This window comes from Thunnus maccoyii, chromosome 6 (genome assembly GCF_910596095.1).
Source record: "Thunnus maccoyii chromosome 6, fThuMac1.1, whole genome shotgun sequence".
Classification (NCBI taxonomy): domain Eukaryota; kingdom Metazoa; phylum Chordata; class Actinopteri; order Scombriformes; family Scombridae; genus Thunnus; species Thunnus maccoyii.
The window spans coordinates 26,538,295-26,556,239 of NC_056538.1; the positions used below are offsets into that span (position 1 = coordinate 26,538,295).

General features: G+C 39.2%; 1 protein-coding gene across 1 annotated transcript in view; it reads right to left on the minus strand.

Annotated features, from left to right (window-relative positions):
• cadm2b (cell adhesion molecule 2b) overlaps nucleotides 1-9,269 on the minus strand; it is a 161,138-nt gene extending 151,869 nt beyond the window's left edge. The window contains exon 1 of the mRNA XM_042414698.1: nucleotides 8,959-9,269. Within this exon, the coding sequence (XP_042270632.1) occupies nucleotides 8,959-9,019 (61 nt within the window). The 5' untranslated portion in view covers nucleotides 9,020-9,269. The remainder of the gene's footprint in view (nucleotides 1-8,958) is intronic.
• Nucleotides 9,270-17,945: the final 8,676 nt, after the last annotated feature.

A 17,945-nucleotide genomic window follows, 5' to 3' on the forward strand; every position in this document is an offset into this window, starting at 1 on the left:
ATTTATTTTCAGGGTATTTAATTTGTATTGGCCATATCAAATCATATAGCCATAAAATGCAAACCATTACCCTGGAATAAATAACTGAATTTGCCATGATTTGCTGCTTACAAGTCTATGAAAATGCATGACTTATTCCAGCAAGCTATCAAATTTCCAAAGATAGTGCAACAGAGTCTCCTTTATCTGGAGCTCAGACGTCCAGCCTGACTGCTCGACTGAAGGAGCATTATGAGCATGGCAACCCACTGATGCAAAATCCTGTTGACTGTGTGAGACTGATGGAAATTCTGTGTTGATACATAAAAACACAAATATTTAAAACCTCAACATAGAGTGGGCAGTAATTCCAAATGTACTTAGCCTACATGTATTGTTTACATTTCAAAGGTTTGGGGAGGTATGTCCAAGATTCTCTACCTCTAAGGATCATATTAATATGAGCTGATAAACCCATTACAACAAATTAACTAACCACAACAGTCATTTACATCCTAAAACACCAAGATTCAGTATAACTATCCCTGAATACTGTTTACTATGCTTACTAAGTACCATTTTCCAAAGCTGGAGAGTGGTTGCTCACACATGAGGACTTTTTAATATAAAGCCACTTTTGCCTGGACTATCAGTGAAGTAAAAGGAACACACATTGATTTCAATTTCTGAATTAAACTTGTACACTGCTAAAGAGAGGCTCCCTAGCTTATTGTTCTTATTGCAGCCATACTTGTGCCCTGGAAAAAAAGACCCTGACATAACTCAAAACAAGCAGTCACTTCTGGTCAGGCTGCCAGGTGTTTGGTTGCAGTGTACCTCAGCTATTCAATCACTCTTTTTGGAAGCCTCCCAAATATGCACAGCAGAAAAAGAAGAGGACATCTATTATGGCCACATAATGCTCCACATAATGCTCCCAATATTTCATGGTTAACATTCTGCACTCAACACCGCTCTTACTTTCATTAAACGGCTAGTATTGTGGAAAACAAGAAAAATGAGCTTTGGGATGGATCCCTCCTGTGCTGTAAAATTACTCAACTCTATCTCCTCTGTCTTTTTAAGTTATTTAAAATTTTGAAATTTGCGGCTCAAGAGTGAATGGTGTTGAGGCGAAACTACGTCACACCAGAAAGTCAAATCAAATTTGCTAGGTAGCTGTAGCATGAGCCCACCCCTGCCGTAACTTCTGTAGCCACAGTTTGCATTTCATCCGGATGACAAGCAAAGAAGAAGGTCACTGGAAGTGTGCTGTTGCTGGCCGTTCAGCAGCTAAAAAGTCTTAACAGCCTTCCAGAGGAGACAATCTTCCCTCCGTTATCAGCAAGTGGTTGTGTGTGTGTTCCACACATTTTACAGCCGACTGTCTGCTTAAAGAGACTCAGTACGCTGCTGGGTTTTCAATTTTTCATCTTCAATCTGTGGATGAAGTTTTAAAACAAGTATACTCATAAACATTGTTTCCCTCTGTTACTCAGCTAAAGGAATATAATATATCTGTGCTAAAGCTAGGCTAGCAATCTCCAGTTTCCTTTGAAAAAATGACTTTGACTTTGTTAGGAAACTTAGACACGATCTTACCGTTCTGAAAAATCCTTTTGAAATCTCAACCGTGTGACAGCAGGTTCTTCCTCTTCATTCAGGATCAGACTCCGGTTCATAGACCACTATATACTTTCTCTCATCTCCAGCTGCAGACATCACTCCAGGTAAAGATGCAGCGTAAGGGAAACTGCATTATTCATTATATTGTATTCCAATTGGCTAGGGGTGAAGGTGGGGGCCACACCTCCAACCAATCGGAGCAGGCGGTCATTAATTATGCCAATTTTACGTAAATGGCTTCCGAAACAGCCTGCTGGAGGACAGAGGGGAATCTGGGCTGTAAGGAAAGATGGATTTAAAGAAATCTAAACAACTTTTGGTGAATAAAATGTCACAGATATTTTTAAAATAGACTCAATATTAAGAAAAAAGAAGAAAAAAAGGCCATAATACCAGATCTTTCAGACGGTTAAGATTTTCTTTTTAACAGAGCAGACTGAAGACTACTTTTGTGAAGATGTCTTTCACTTCTGTGATAATAATCAGAAAAGCTCATGAACAGACAATAGAAAACAGAGGTGACATAAGTTCTAGGTGCTACAACATCCACTGTGAAAAAAATGACTAATACAGATTACATGCCCACTGGGTCATGGAATGGTCTATCGCTGTCATTTCTGAACAAAAAATATTAACTTTGTTCATAGAGACTGCAGCAAGAGGAGAAAAAGGAGATCATCACACAGGCTAAATGAGATTCAGAGGCTCATCCATAGTCGGGCACAAAGCCCACTTCAACAGAGATGAGGGCCAAGAGAGATTGGTAAAGGTCAACACTGCAAACGGGCATAAAATGAAGTATAGGCTTCATTTTGGGCACAAAACTGAAATGTAGGGAATGCATAAAACACACAAAACAGGCGTCTATCACCTTCCAACAACACGACCGAATCTCATTCATCAAAGCTTCAATGAGAAATGTTCTTTATTCTATTCCCTGCAGATCCTATTGAAATAAGGTTTCACTCAAGATTTTTTTAGATGTGTGATATTGTACATATCCAAGTAGATATTGATTCTACTGTATTTGCATTGACTATTGTATGTTACCAGAGTAAAAAAAGTCCAGGTTTTTTTTAGAATGACATACTATAAAGCCAAAGTATGACCTATGGGGCTCAGTATAGCAATCTTCAAGCTTTTACTTTGAGGACCTCACATCATTTATTTCCTATTTCTATTATATGTTTGACGACTACAGTGTGTTGTGTTGTAGACACAATGAGTTATGGATGCAATTATTCACTAATCTTTGTCATTTAGAAACCCCAACGGCAAGGAGCGCCAAGTTTGAATGTCAGCTTGGTGTGTAATGGCAAACAAATTACATGTGGAACTGCTGCTAATTTACCCAAGCAGGCACATCAAATACATAAATGTTTGGATGACCAATATATTGTATTAAAATTCATTTGGAAAAAGAACTGCTGAAAGTCCTGATTTAGTCCTGATCTCAGAGTGTGCTCTGAGTATGATTTACTAAAGATGAAACACAAAAAGCGACAGTGCAGTTTTCTTAAATTCATGTTCATTCATATCATGAACAACTATTTTACTCTAATAATCAGCCTCCATTTCCAGGAGATTTGATTCATAGCAATTGCATACTGCATGATAATATAAAATCTTACCCTGACTTTGAAGTCAATCTCATACAGGTCTAAAACGTACATCCGGCTCTGCAGAGTAGCTGCTGTTACTTGATGACATGATAAATGATATACTTCCTGTTGTGCTTCCAGCTTAAGCAGAGGACCGTTCATGTTTAGAAATATTAACTCAGCTGTCTGAAATCATAGGAATACATATAAATTCTGTTTCATAGTAGATTTCTCCTCTCAGATGCATGAACACAGGTGCCTCTTCAGGAGTCTGAGATTGATGTAGCACTGCTTTAACCACTTTTCAGCGTGACCAATTATGGCATTAAACTTATCATGGGTATCTTGAGACAGGCTTCTTGACAAGTAGAAAAATCTCTTAACCTCTTCCGCTCAAATACGGGTCAAAATAATCTTTAATAGCGTAATTGCCCTTACAGTCTATCAACTTCATTGCTAAGCCTATACCCACTCGGAGGGGGCATGGCGTGTAAAAGTGCTATGACAAAGAGCATGGCGAAGGGAGACTGACAGCACACGGCGCAGTTGGGGCAGCGAGCAGCTAATCTTTAAGCCCGTTCCCCACTTGTCTGAGCACATTTGCTTCTGGCTTGTGGCTTATCCTTGCAGATGTATATCTGTCAACAGAAAGCAAGAAGGGCAGCAGTGGCTCTTTTGGAGCACATTTGTCCCCTTTACTGGATTATTCATTTGCAGTAGTATACAACATGGCACCAGAGCCAGCACTTGGCAGCTGGGAGACAGTCTGCAGGGATAAGCTAACCCTCAGCAGTGAGGAACGGGTATCCTTGAATGTAAACCACCTTCCTCTGCCTTACCTTGCCTTCAGCTCAGCCAGCTTATTCCTGCTGCCTGATTATTCCAACCCACAGGAGATGCGCCCATGCATATATCTCACAGGCTCCCTGTGTCTCACAATATGTGACATTTTGGGGTTCACTTTCACTTGGGTCCAATATGTATTCATTTCAAGAGATTTTCAATACACCCAGATCCAGGCTGAAACAGAACTCCATTTTCACATAAAAGAACTATGAAGTGGTGCAGCAACTGCCATCCTATAGTGCACTCAAAATGAAAAATCGACTGTGCTGGTAGGAAAGTTATTCACATCTATGTCCACTGTCCAAATGTTGAGAATGGTGCTGAAATCAACCATGTTAATGGCTGAAATGGCTTTTTATAAAGGCCATGTGGTTTCAGTCCCAGACAACTATAGAGCACCAAAGAGAGCTAAAAGGAAACACTCTGATGCTTAATTTCAACCCTGATCCTCTAAAATTCTGCTGTGTTTAATTTTGTTTCATACATAATGAATATTTTAGACTATTGTTAGGCTCGAAAAAGCTGATTGGATTTCCTGACATAATAGGCTATAGAAAACCCTAACCATATGCATACAGACCAGAATGTGTTAATTCAAACAGATTCAGTTTATTTAGCTTATCTATTGGAATTTCCATCCTGATGAATGCAAATGAAAACATTTCAGAAATGCAAAGCATTTTATACTATATAATGTATGCATTCATATGAATTGTACATATAATACGCTTCTTATTTTTGAAATAGCTTTGGATTGGAATTCCAGTACATGTGAGTTTCAAATATTGCCTTCATGCAAAAAATATGCAAATAAAAACACAGTAATATTGTGTTAGATGAATGGCATTATGGAATCATAATAAAACAATTGTAAATCACTAAAATGCAGTTCTCGGAGTGTTAATGTTATTTTGGGAACTGCATAGACTGATGGATCATCACTTTCTTTAGTGGTCTGGCAAATATAGTGGAACATGGAAAGATAAATGGACGACGCATAACATGTTTTGATAACAATAAAAACGACTTCCTGTTCTACTCTTCACAAATAAGCAACACTGAACAATCACAGTAGGTGTTTTAACCCTCAAAAATTGGTAGGTCTTCTATTAGGCCAATATTTAAAGGAAATATCAAATGTTTTACAAGATGCTTGCATATTTTATTACTTGCCTGAATCCCCTTCCTAATCAGGGAAAAAATTTCACTTACATTATGAGGGAATTATTCATCCTCAACCTCCTTGTCTCTTTTTGTCACTAGTTTTTATGTCTGTGGTTTTGATACCAGATTAAAAGTCTAGACAAAAAGAGAGCCACTTTCATTTATCCTCCACTTTGCCCTCATTACTGCCCCCACACGTTATGGTCAAATACACACCAATGCTCAAATGTCACCTGCAGGTTGTACTTGCCAAAATGTCTGACAAGATAAGAAATGATGAAAGGCTCCATGCTCAAACAAAAGAAAAGTTCCCTTGGCGGTATGGGAGCTTTTTGGGCTCCGTAAGAAGGAAAGTGATGAAACACTTGAGTAGAAGCAATGTCAGACCAAACCAGAGAAGCTGTGGCCAACAAAGAAAGACACAGATCATAAAACTTACATCTCTGACACAACCAGCCCGCAGGTCTCCAAAGAGACTAAGTATAGCCGCACCACATGGCTAATTAGCATTACTAGCCTGTCTGCCACCTAACCTGTTAACTGGCTCTGACAAATCTGTCAGATGTCTGCATGAGCTGGCTTCAGTGAAATCTGTTGTGATGACTCTGGTGCAGTATATACCGACACCTTATAGAGTGACATAAGTTCCCACTGATGCACATATGGGGACAACAGAGAGAGAGAGGAGACATAACAATTCATCTCCTCTGTCACTACAATATATTAAACATTTAAGCAGCGGAGCACTTCATAGGTTGCAGCTATAGATAAGAGTCCAGCAATGTATTTAAGCAAAATACTAATAGTATAGTTGTTCTAAGAAGGATGAGCCTGCATGAAATGGGTCTCAGCATTATCGAGCATGAACAGAGCTGCTGAGGCTGAGGTCTTGTCTACAGTATCACTGCAGTGTGTGGTGTGGCGCACAGCAATTTAACTGTCGATTAGGCTGTGATCACACAAGATGTATGCACCGTATTACCTACGCCAAAGAGGTTATGTTTTCAGTCCCATTTGTTGGTTTGTTTGTCTGATAGCGAGTATGAGTTCTCAAAAACGTGTTTACAGATTTTTAATGAAATTTACTGAACGGTTCTGCCATGGCCCTGTGCAGAACAGGATCTAGATGCACATCATCCACATCCAGTTTATTAAGACTTGTTAACACCACAGCATAAGACATTAGAACATAGGACAACATTTTTGAATATTTGCCACAAACTACGACCACTGAAACTGCTGCAAAAGTCTGGCATATGTATCCAGTAATTGCCCACCCCTGTGTGTTTTTTTCCCAGCTGATCCAGATCCCAATGCAGATAAACATTTTCTGAGCATTTTAAAAACAAATGTATAAGATTGTGCAGCCTTGGTGGAGGTATGTGCTCTCTGAGTGCTTTTGAGTTTCATTTGTTTCATTTATTGTTTGACAGCAACAAGCTCACGAGTCAGAGCTTTATGTTTTGGAAACTGAATTTTGTGCTGATGCCCTGGTTGCTCGGAGTTCCATGTGTCTAAACTTTAGCCACATAGGATAAATATTTAAAGTAACCCTTGAAGTCGGGACTATCTCAGCAGAGCTCTTGGAAAAGATGATAAAACTCTCTGTGCCCTGTTCTCCATGGCAGGATGTCAAGAAATGAAATCTGATTCAAAATGGGCTAGCTTGCTCATGCCCATTTTGAGTCTCAACACTGCTACCTAATGATGCTAATAGTTCTAATCATACTATCATAGCCAAAAACTGAAGTAACAATACAATGCAACAATGTATCATGTGGTAATCCTAAAGGCTTCTCACAACATCAATATTTTTTTTAATATTTAGATCTTCTTACAGCGTAGCCCCTTAATGCAATCCTGTTTGGAGGCCAATTCTGAAATCCTAGTTAATATAACAATACCTGCTGACAATTACAAAACTAAAGCAAGTTTCATGTATCTGCCACTAAATTTGTATACTATAGTGATTGGGACTGACGCTAAAGGCTTCCTGGATGGTAGGAAATTAGATAGATCAAACATAGTCATTTAACTGTAACCCTCTCCAAAAGGGGTAAATCTTGAGGGGGCACAGCAGGAGGTGGATGTGGTTGAATGTGTCATCAGGCTGCAGCCGTATATTGATGGCATTTGAAGTTGTACAGCTCATTGAGATGAATGAAATGTGTGGGGTTGAAACTTGCTGAAGAGAAAGACAGCAAGACTGCCAAAAGCAACATATATTAACAAAAGAAGATAAATTCATAAGTCAGTCTTGTAAGATTTAACACCATAACGTTTGAGTTAAAGTGAAAACCGGCTGTGTATTTTCGTGAAGACATAATGGTCTGACACTTGGACTAAAAATAATTAACACGAGGCATGAGGTGATGTTCTCGACAAAATCTAAGATTGCAATAGGACTCATTTAAGAGTTGATGTTTGATGTGACGATGCAATGTGAACATGACATGAAATATAGCAGTCGTGTAGCGTTGTTGTAGTTGAGAAGCTGACCATTGGTTGATGGTCTGTTTTGGTTCCCAAAGTTGGCATTTTTGGGATGGCCCCTCACAAAAAACAGGAACAGGCTATAACTGATCATAGGTGACTTTCCTATTATCCCCTCAGTACAGTGCACTGAATCAGCAATGATAATAAAAAAAATATATATTCCCTCCTCATATCATGTGGAACAAACTGTTATTAAATTGGGATGAGTGGGCATTTTTTGCTTTGATTTGGGACTTCCTGACATTACACCCTTTGACAGCCCCCTCCTCACCCCCCCCCCCCCCACCCCCCCACCCCCCTCCATGCTGTGGGCGTTATGTATCTGCGCACTGGTCGCCTACAGGGCGGTGGCTGCGCAAGCATGTCCAAGAGCGGGATGGTCTGTGGGGAGTTGAGGGAGTTGTCATGAAGAGGCACTGAGACCTGGCTGCATAAAAGCATCACACACACAACCTTACCTGCATCTGATCCCAGCAGCCCAACTTTGAATGAGCGACTAGGCTACGGGGCTTGCACGGTCAGTATGCTTATACATACCGACACTCTCGGAGAATACACACACACACAGTCACACACACTCTGTCTACACTTTACCACGGTGCGCAAACTGCCCGTGCTGGAGACAAAAGCTCAACTCAGATGCAGTCATTGGTGTATGAAAGAGAGAAGGCATCTAAGTTATTGTCACCTTTGTTAATTCGGCGATTGAAGCCAAGTGTGAAATTGCTTTAAAAGGCCCACAGAAGGACTTATAAAAAAAAAGGATCCACTCAATGACACCGGTCGCGCAACAAACAAGACGCACGCCAGCAGCTGCTGCAACCTTTTGTGCATCTCTGTGTCAGCTTCAGGGGACATAACTGGCTGAACAGACAAACAGGAGGCGACTGCAGGCGATTCATCTGCAGCCTGATGTTTGATATGTCAGTTAATACCAAAGGGAGGGCAACATCCAAGTTGTCTCCGATACAAAAAAACTTGTGCAGCCGCATTCTGCTTTTCATAGCGCCGCACAATTCAACTTCCAGGCATTCCAGCACAGTCGGCTCTGACAGCCGACAACGACAGCCGTCCGCCGGCCACAACTGCTGCGCAAACACACCTCATCTTTAAAAGAAAATGAACTCTCTTTGCATTGAACACTTAGGCTCACGTGTGACATGATCACATATGATCTTTACACTTAACGCAGCCACATCATCCCCGCACACCACGCCCGTCTATACAGCATACATCCAGCGCTCACCTTTAAAGATGCTTGCACAGAGGCTGTAAAGGATGAAGATCAAGTGCTGCTTGACAATCATATTCTTCTGTTTTCCTTCACGATTTTACGTCGACACTCCACTCGCGTTTGACTGTCCCTTTTTTCTCTCTCTTTCTTTCTTTCTCTTCTCGTTTGGGATGGACTTATCCAGCTAAACGGCACAGTTTCGGACTGAGCGGAGTTACATTGATGAACTCTGCCTTTTTCCAGAGAAGTCCTGTGTATTTGCGCAGATCCGGGGGCAATGATTACTGTAGTGAAGCAGGACGGCAGAGATGCTCGTCGGCAAAGTGCAGATCCTGCCTCTCTTTATTGCCTCTCTCTTTGACTTGCTGCAGAGAGCAAGAGTCCCGCCCACGCTTTTTGACTAATGAAGACGCTTCACCAGTGGAGAACACCTCGAAATAGTTCTGATTTCTGGTTAACTGTCAAAACAATTACACCGTGTGATGTAAGGGTGACTTTCCAAATCAGAAATCCCCTGATCAATTTTAAAATGATAATTTAGCAAATGTCAGGGCAGAACAATACCTATCTGCGGAAACATGAGGAGACTTAAGGAGAAAGACACATCATAAAAAAACATAATGAAATATAATAAGGTCAAGTGATGCTGGGCACCATAAACCCTCTATATAGCTCTAAAAGGATGTGATGCTGATGCTCTCTACTTCCTGTTTATTGTCAGTGTGAGTGTGGCTGTGAGTGCAAAAGTCACCATGCCAGTGATTTAATGAATTAAATGCCCACAGCTAGCAGAGTTAATTTAACACTTTTAGACAGTTTTGAACAGCCGCCCCAGAGCCATAACAGCTTTATGAGCAGACAAACAAGCCTGCAGTCAAAGCTGGACAACTCAAAATAAGTGTCGCTGCAAAATCGACACATTATTATCACTTTGGTAATATTTACAACGCATTTAGTGAGTTTCTCTCTTGAAGTATTGGGAATGCAATGAAAAGGACGGTACTCAGCAACAAAAGAAAGACCTGCTTGCGGTGTGTGAAAAGGAGGTTGCTTTCCCAGAGGTTGCGACCTGGTGTCTGGATGTGTGTCAGGAATCAGTGCACAGGCACAGGGGAGGTTAATGGGCTCCTGGTCATCCTTCTTCCTTCAAAGGCTCCTACGAGTGGTGCACAGGAATGAGTGTGACCATCCCTAAAGACAGAGGTGGGGGGAAAGTGGCGGCTCCAGCCAGGGATCGTTTTCTAAGCCCATCGCGAGGATTTTACACATGGTTTAACATGCTGCCAGGCGAATTTGGTTCAATTTTGCACAGTGGCCTTCCACGCCACTCCCACTTCAAATCAAATTGCTGACCTGGCCATACCACCTGAGAAAAAGCTTAGTGCTAAAAATATATCTCAGGCTTTTAAATCACCGGCTTTTCTCTCAATATGAATACATGTAAATGACGTGAGAAGCTCTGGCAGTCATTATCTAAATAAGCAATCAGTGGGGTCACTAATTTTCATTGCCAAACAAGAAATTAATGCAGCGTTTTTCCGCATGTTCTAATCCATTACAGCTTTTAATCAGAATGAGACGTATGGGGACCTTTAACTAAGACGTTCGCTCACTCAGTTTTGTATGTTGATGCTGCCTGTTAGCCTTTTAACTTGCACATCCCTGCACATCTCTAATCCCTTGGGAACCATTGTTGCCTTCTGAACTGTAAACCCTGAAGGACTGAGCGCTCTTGTGTGACATACATTCACTATACAACTCACTTATAATTCAGAGCAGAACTATACGAAGCCAATTACCATGAGGATAGTGGTAAAGAATCCATCCCATGTGTCCTGAAGGTCAATTCCTCGTCATTTCATTAGATCTTTGAGAGTACATTCCTCTCATGCGCCTTTTTAAACAGCAAGAATTTATTGACCATGTGGGTTCAGCAGAAAAGCGTGCAGTGCTGACACAGATCTGTAATGCAGAGGAGCATGTTCTCCTTTGCATTTATCTCTAGGACATGATACTGCTATTCTGTGCTTTGTACGATTTGAAATGCTAGACTGTGTGCATTGCCACATTTCACAAGGTCACCTGCTTCAGAATCCTAACAACCTATAAGGCTACAATCCAATATAAAACTTTTTTTTTTCCTCTCATACTGATTTGGATCCTTAAATGAAATTAAATAAAAACATGAGACTCTGAGCCAAACACAATCCTGCAACGTGCACAAGAGGGAATCAAAACAAAGACAAAAGACAAAAGTTTAAGCTAAGCTGAATTACATTAATATGCATTAACCTGTCACTGATAGCATTTAATCCTCCTCACTGATCGAAAAAACAACTAATCCAGACACACTCAGTGCACAATCCATTTCAAGATTGGCCTGAATGACGTGTCGTAAAGCCTGAATGCTTTATGTAAATGATCCATTCCAGATGATGAAGTGCTGCACACAGGATCAGGACATGGACTGTGTCAGTCATTTTGTCATTCAAGCAATAAATACTGTACTACACTACACCAGAGTTAAGATTTAGCATTTCAACATCTACAGTTAACAAGAGCTTCATGACAACTAAACAACTGATTTCCATTTTAAATTGAGAACCTTAGTATGTGCTTCTCCAGCATACAGCATGTTTGACAGATTTAGATTTAAAAGTCAAACAGTAGAATTCTATATTTTTTCTTTTTTCAACTTTATACCTAATGAGAGATTACACAAAAACTGAACCCACGTTCAATAATGTAGAGGTTACTGTAAAACACTCATTATAATTACAACATAATTATAATGTATATAATTATAACGATGTATGAATATGTTTTAGATGAGGCAGTGCTGGCCAAAGAACAGTGTTTTTTTTCTGCTTGGATTGTTACTGAAGAAATAGAACCTGACTGATAAATCATATATTATCTTGCCAATATTAGCTTGCTGCCAATATCATTGCATATGTCTTTCTATATACAACAAATGTTTTTTTTAATGATGTGTGTTTATGTTAAATATATAATATATCGTTTTCCATTGGACAAGCAAAGTATAAACGCTTTCAGATGTACATTGGTGTTACAGAATCCCAATAGAAAGTTGGCTTTAATAAGAGAGTAATGGTGTGCAATGGTGATCTGATTCTACATGGACAGTTTCTGTCAGGTTTAGGTTTTCTGAGCTCACTGGATGAGTTAAACCTGACAAAATTCAGTTTAAATTTGCCTGCTTTGAACAAGATGTATAAACTGTGCATTTAATAATCACAGAAGAGTTGTGCACATAATTGAAAGTACAGTTTCAAACAGTGTGTTCTCACAATGTGTGTGTGTGTGTGTGTGTGTGTGTGTGTGTTGTATTGACTCAGAAATATCATGAAAAGCACTGAGATTAAAATGTTCAGTCTTCATACTAATGAGCTCCCAAAACACCCGTAATTAATAAATTCATATGATTCAATTAAATGTATCACTCACAAAAGCATTTCAGTTTGGTTCTCACCTTGAGGGAGATTTACAGTCGTGTTTTAAACATTAGGAATACAAAGACCATCTCTGTGAATGCCAACCTCACATCCCTTTGTAACAACCTACTAAATGCTGTACATAATTCATATGTTGTCACTAAGATTACAATTTGTAATCTTATTTTTCATCAGATGCATTTTCAAACACTTCTGTCTCCCGCAAGTGGCAAGTTGCTTTGTATTGAAAGATGTCCTGGCAGATTCACTGTTTATGGATACAGTTCAGTTGCCAGACAACTGGACCAGACATCTTCTAACTGAGAATAAACTGTAGTGTTAGCATTGCATTTTTCATTCTCATCGTATGTTCTTGATAATGACAAAAAGGTAGCAGATACAGTAGCAGCTTGATAAAGAAATATATATAATATTTTAATTAGCACTAAGCTACTTTATCACAATAAGATGAGCACAACATTTCTGTCGTTTAAATCAGTGTCATTATTCTGCATCATGCTATTGTGTAATGATGTGCAGCGGATGCTTGTTGTAATGTGCTGTTGAAGACACTCGCAGACATAGATGAAGAGGAGTATTTAGAGTTAATGTTATTGCTCTGAATGATGCCTGTTCATCACTGCTTTCCTGTATCACTTGTAGCAACACCAATTATAATGAAGTGATTATTTTAAGACCAATATTGTGTCAAAATAACACACCTTAATTAGTCTAACCACCTGCAAAAGCTGTACTTGTTTAAATAAAGGTTGTAGAAACAGTAATACTGCTATTCATAGAAGTACGGTGCCTTTCCACCTGTGAACTGAGGGTTAAAGCTTAGACCACAACAGTAGCAAAGCATTTTGCATACTCTCCATATGAGCCTGTTCTAATCCAGTGTGTCTGATACATACATACATTTTTCCTGTCAGTGCTCCACTGGGAAATAACACCTGCTCCCTAAAGCTTTGTAAAGCTTGAACTTTAACGTGTTGTAATGAGAGCTTTATGTTCTTTGTGCTTTTCCTTATCCCTCTAAGAATATGTGCTATTGATGGTTGGTAGGAATACAATTTTATCTGTTTATTGCCTTATTGATGGGACACTGGAAGCTGCTACATTTCATAATGGGTTTTCTGTACCAGGCAAAGAACATGCAAGTCAGCACTCTATGGATGTCATTACATGCAGCAAAATTAGAAGTAATCACTCATGTATGTTGTCTGCAGATGTATGCACCTCACAGCCATTCCCCACAGTATTTTAATCTAATCTCAGTATCAAGTATACACAGATGTCATTGGTGCCTTGTCAAGAATGTTGTTCTTGCCGGTTCTGATGACTGTTTTCCAATAAAAGTGCAACCATATGTACGTCTAATATGATCAGCTATCTAACCTAAAAATGTATTCTTGATATCAGCCATATGCTGCCAACAAGCTGAAGCGTCAGTCAGCTGGAAGAGTGACAATCAAATCAAAAGGGATTCAGCTTTGTGCGGCAATGTCGCAGACAGATGAAGGGAAACCAAAGCCTCTTTTAATAACCTCAGACCTAAACATGGATTATACTACATGCATAACACAGAGGCTTCATAATGGCTTCATCAGACGTTCATGACAATGAATTCTAATCTTATATTTTTATGTATTAACGAGATAAATTCCCCTAGGAGAATTCAAATTGTTTTACATACTGGTCATTATCAAGAATTCCTAGTGGTACTAGCCAGTGTTGCTGAACCTATGTCAAATACTAGGGAATGACAAAATATCAGGTACACAGAATAATGCAATACAAAACAAAAATGGAGCAATTTAGGTTTTACAAAGGTATCTTTTCTTTTGGAAGGCTGAGGAAGCACTCCATACATTACTGATTCTGTCACATAGCGTTCCCTATGCATGTCAAAAGTCAAAATGTCATTTTTTTTACCTGTTATCGAGTGGTTCCATCTTCAAACGTGATCTCGCAGATGTCTACTGTCTGCCTAGAATGATAAAATATCATGGGTCAAGGTGAAGCCAATATTTCCAGAGACTGTGCTGCTTCGCTAGGCTCTTGGACGTATGTTAAGTCCGCTGCACTTACTTATGGCAGGTTTGTGAAAATATTGGATTTCAATGTTGGTTTCGCTCAGGGAAACATTTTATCATTCTGGGCAGATTGTAGACCTCTGCGACATCACAAAAACATCTTTGAAGAAGCAATCCACTGTCGGATAACAGCACCATGTGACAGAATCACAACTTAACGCACAGAGTGCTGAGGTCACAAATGGGGTTAGGGGGACTATTGTATTTGATTACATTGGATTCTAGTGCTGTTTTTGTGTAACTGCCCCTGTTAGTGGTTTTCTGTTTTGTTGCATTACAGGGAATTGAGTTTGAAACATTATACTGTGATTCTAACTAATTAAAAATAATTTAATTTGTGGTTGATCTATGTAATACATTTCCCTTAAGACTGAATCAAGACCTGATTCACCTGGGTTGTAGTCAATACAGGCTCCAGGTAGTCACTAAGAACAAAACATCGGGTCTGTTCCGAGAAACAAGTTGAGTTATCTGGACAACATGAACTGATAGAAAGCACCTCAAATGAAAAGTTATCCTGGTAACTTAGTAGCTAAATCTTGAAACAGGCCCCAGGATAACCGTGTTCTCCTTTCAAACTATTTAACCCACAGCACATTCCGCTTCTTAAGATTATTGAAAACATAACTCAACAAACTACAAGGCAAAACCTTGAACAGTATTTTAATATATAATGAAAGTTGAGATTTTTCTTCGAAACACACATGAGTACGAACATTTACACGATATTCCCTTAAAGCCCTATTATCCAACATAGCCCTCAGTTTTCGAGTAACCATATATTACAGCTCCGGCTGTGAGAGTGTTTGCACTTGAGTAAAATATTTCAGCTCCATTTAATGTAGAATTGCTTACTGTACAAGGATACCCAGCAAAGTCCCACTGTTGTATTCCTCACATCACGGAATTTCTGGGCAGAACCTTAGTATAGCTCATTAATTGTGACTGAAATGTTGAATAAACATGGTGACACAGGAGACCCCCACCTTATTCTCTTCAGAAACTACTATTGAAAGATGAGTCATCTCTCAGCCATGAGAGGTGCATGTCATTACTGTATCGTTACTGCACAGCTCCAGGAGCGCCGAGCTGTAATAATTCAATCAATACTGGCCTTTTGTCTAAACTTTACAAACCAAGCATCTTTTCAAGGGCACATACTAACCCCGTGGGATTACTACGAAGGCATATTCAAGCAGACGTGCATTTCTCCACCTCTCCATCCCTGCCGATACAAACAAAACCTAGTGCCCTGGTTATGCAGAGTGAAGTGCTTTGTGTTAGGGCTCACGTCCACGATAGCCCACAGCAGCTGGTGTTCTCACAGACCACTGCATGGAAAATGGGCTGATTTCAGGATTTAGCTGCCCATGGTGGATTTCTCACTCGGTGCTCATTGGAGCCAGAATCACTTTGATATGGACTTGTGCAAGATTAACAGCAAGATTTTAGGTCCCCAGTCTCAGTTTTGTTAGGTTTGGGTCAGTGTTGCTGCCATTTAGCATCGTTATGCAGCCCTGACAAAAGCAGCCCTATTAGCATACAGCTATTTAATATTTGCATCTGAACAGACGATTCAAGCTCTGATGCATCTGTTGTTATGATAGTTGTGTCTGGAAGAAAATAACATGTCACATCAAACATCAAGGTCATTGCAATACATTCATCAGTGAGGAAGGTCGACATTTAGTAGTTATAGAAAAACCTTAATGATGCTGATGTTATGTAAAATATATTGATGTACTACATCAAAATATATGAAAGCCTAAACAGCTCCATCAATCAAAAAGCAAAAGAAAAAACACATCTGGTGTCTATCAGCTTTTATTCATTATACACTAATTGAGAAACAAATGAGTAACACGTTTTAGAAGCATTGCACGACTTCCTTAGAAGTCTGACACAGCAAGTGATACCAAAAGTTTTGATACTTGGATAGCTGTGTTATACACAGAATTATGATGCCAGTGTCTCATAGCTCATCAGCACTCTGGGCACCTCCTTTGCTTATCTTTGCATAACTACACATCCTGGTCATGTTTCCTTTCTCCTCCTGACCATCTGTTCCCTGCTGCCAATCTTCCGAGTGTGCCAGCTTCTGCCTCTACATCCTCTCCCTACTGAGTCAATCTTAGTATTGATATCATATTCTCCCTCGCTCCTTCTCTCTTTGTTTCTGCCATCTTTCTTTCTTTGACATACACCAATATGAAGTGTAACAGAGCTGCAAAACAGAAGTCTTGATAGGTATGGCAGTATGTTATATGGTTTATGATTTGTGTTACACATCTTGAAGTTTTATAAACTGGCGTCTGGCTATATCACTGGGGGAAAAAAACTAATATTCCTTGACAGTAATAAGGATTAAATGTTGTTGGGATTTAGAAATATGAGCATTAGCATTTAAAGTAATAACTGAAATAAACTGAGCTATTCTATTTCTCCTTCAAAACAATTTAATTCTTTACTTAAATGTAAAGAATTAAATGTCATAGCTTATATATTTTAGTTGTGATTCAGTATGAAGTCAGAAAGTTCTTTCACCTTCTGTTGTTTCTGTTGATTTCCATGTTTACATGTTTTGCAGCAAGTGTCCATGCAGGTAACTTCACTTTCATTTAGTTTGATGTACAAATAATCTGATAACTATCATTCAGAGTTATATGGTGTAATTATTTTCCCTAAATTAATCAACTCAAAGGGATTTGTTGTGTAAAACAATTACCTACTCAACATGGATGCTTGCTAAATTGCTAAATTAGCTATGTTGTTATACACAGAATGTACCAGCTGCAGGTTATTCCTAGTTATAACAATATTGCTGGAATCAATATTTATAAGAAGACTTTCCCAGTATACAGTATTACAATGTGGCAAATGTATGCAAAGTCATTTATAAATGTAATTTGTGTTTAAATGCAATTAATTGTGTTCACCTGGTGTGCATAACATCAAATACATAGATAACCCCTCTCTGTAGTTTTTGTAATTAGTTTGGAATCATTAATTTTGACAACAGAATTATGTTAAATTGTAACATGACTTTATACCATCATGATACAATTCCATGAACTAAACAATATCAAACCATCACCCAGCCTAACCTTACTGAGCATCTCTGTTGTCACTGAAAAAGTAAAAAACAAAAATCAGTAAACCAATAATGATGTTTTGCCTACAGACTTAACAGCCAATCTGCAACAAAGTATTAAAATGTTCAGCCGCCAGCTTCCTTTTAAAAAGTACTTCATTGTACTACGAGCAGTCAAATGCAGGGAAAAGAAATTATTCAGTAGTAATAAGTGCAGCTTGCTGTCAATTTCTTTGTTAAAACCAAATTCTACCCATAACTCTAAGTAGACCTTCTTAATCAGGTTTTCCATAATTTGACTACAAGAGCTCTAGTAAATGTCAACTCAACATCATGTAACAAAAAGAACGTCAT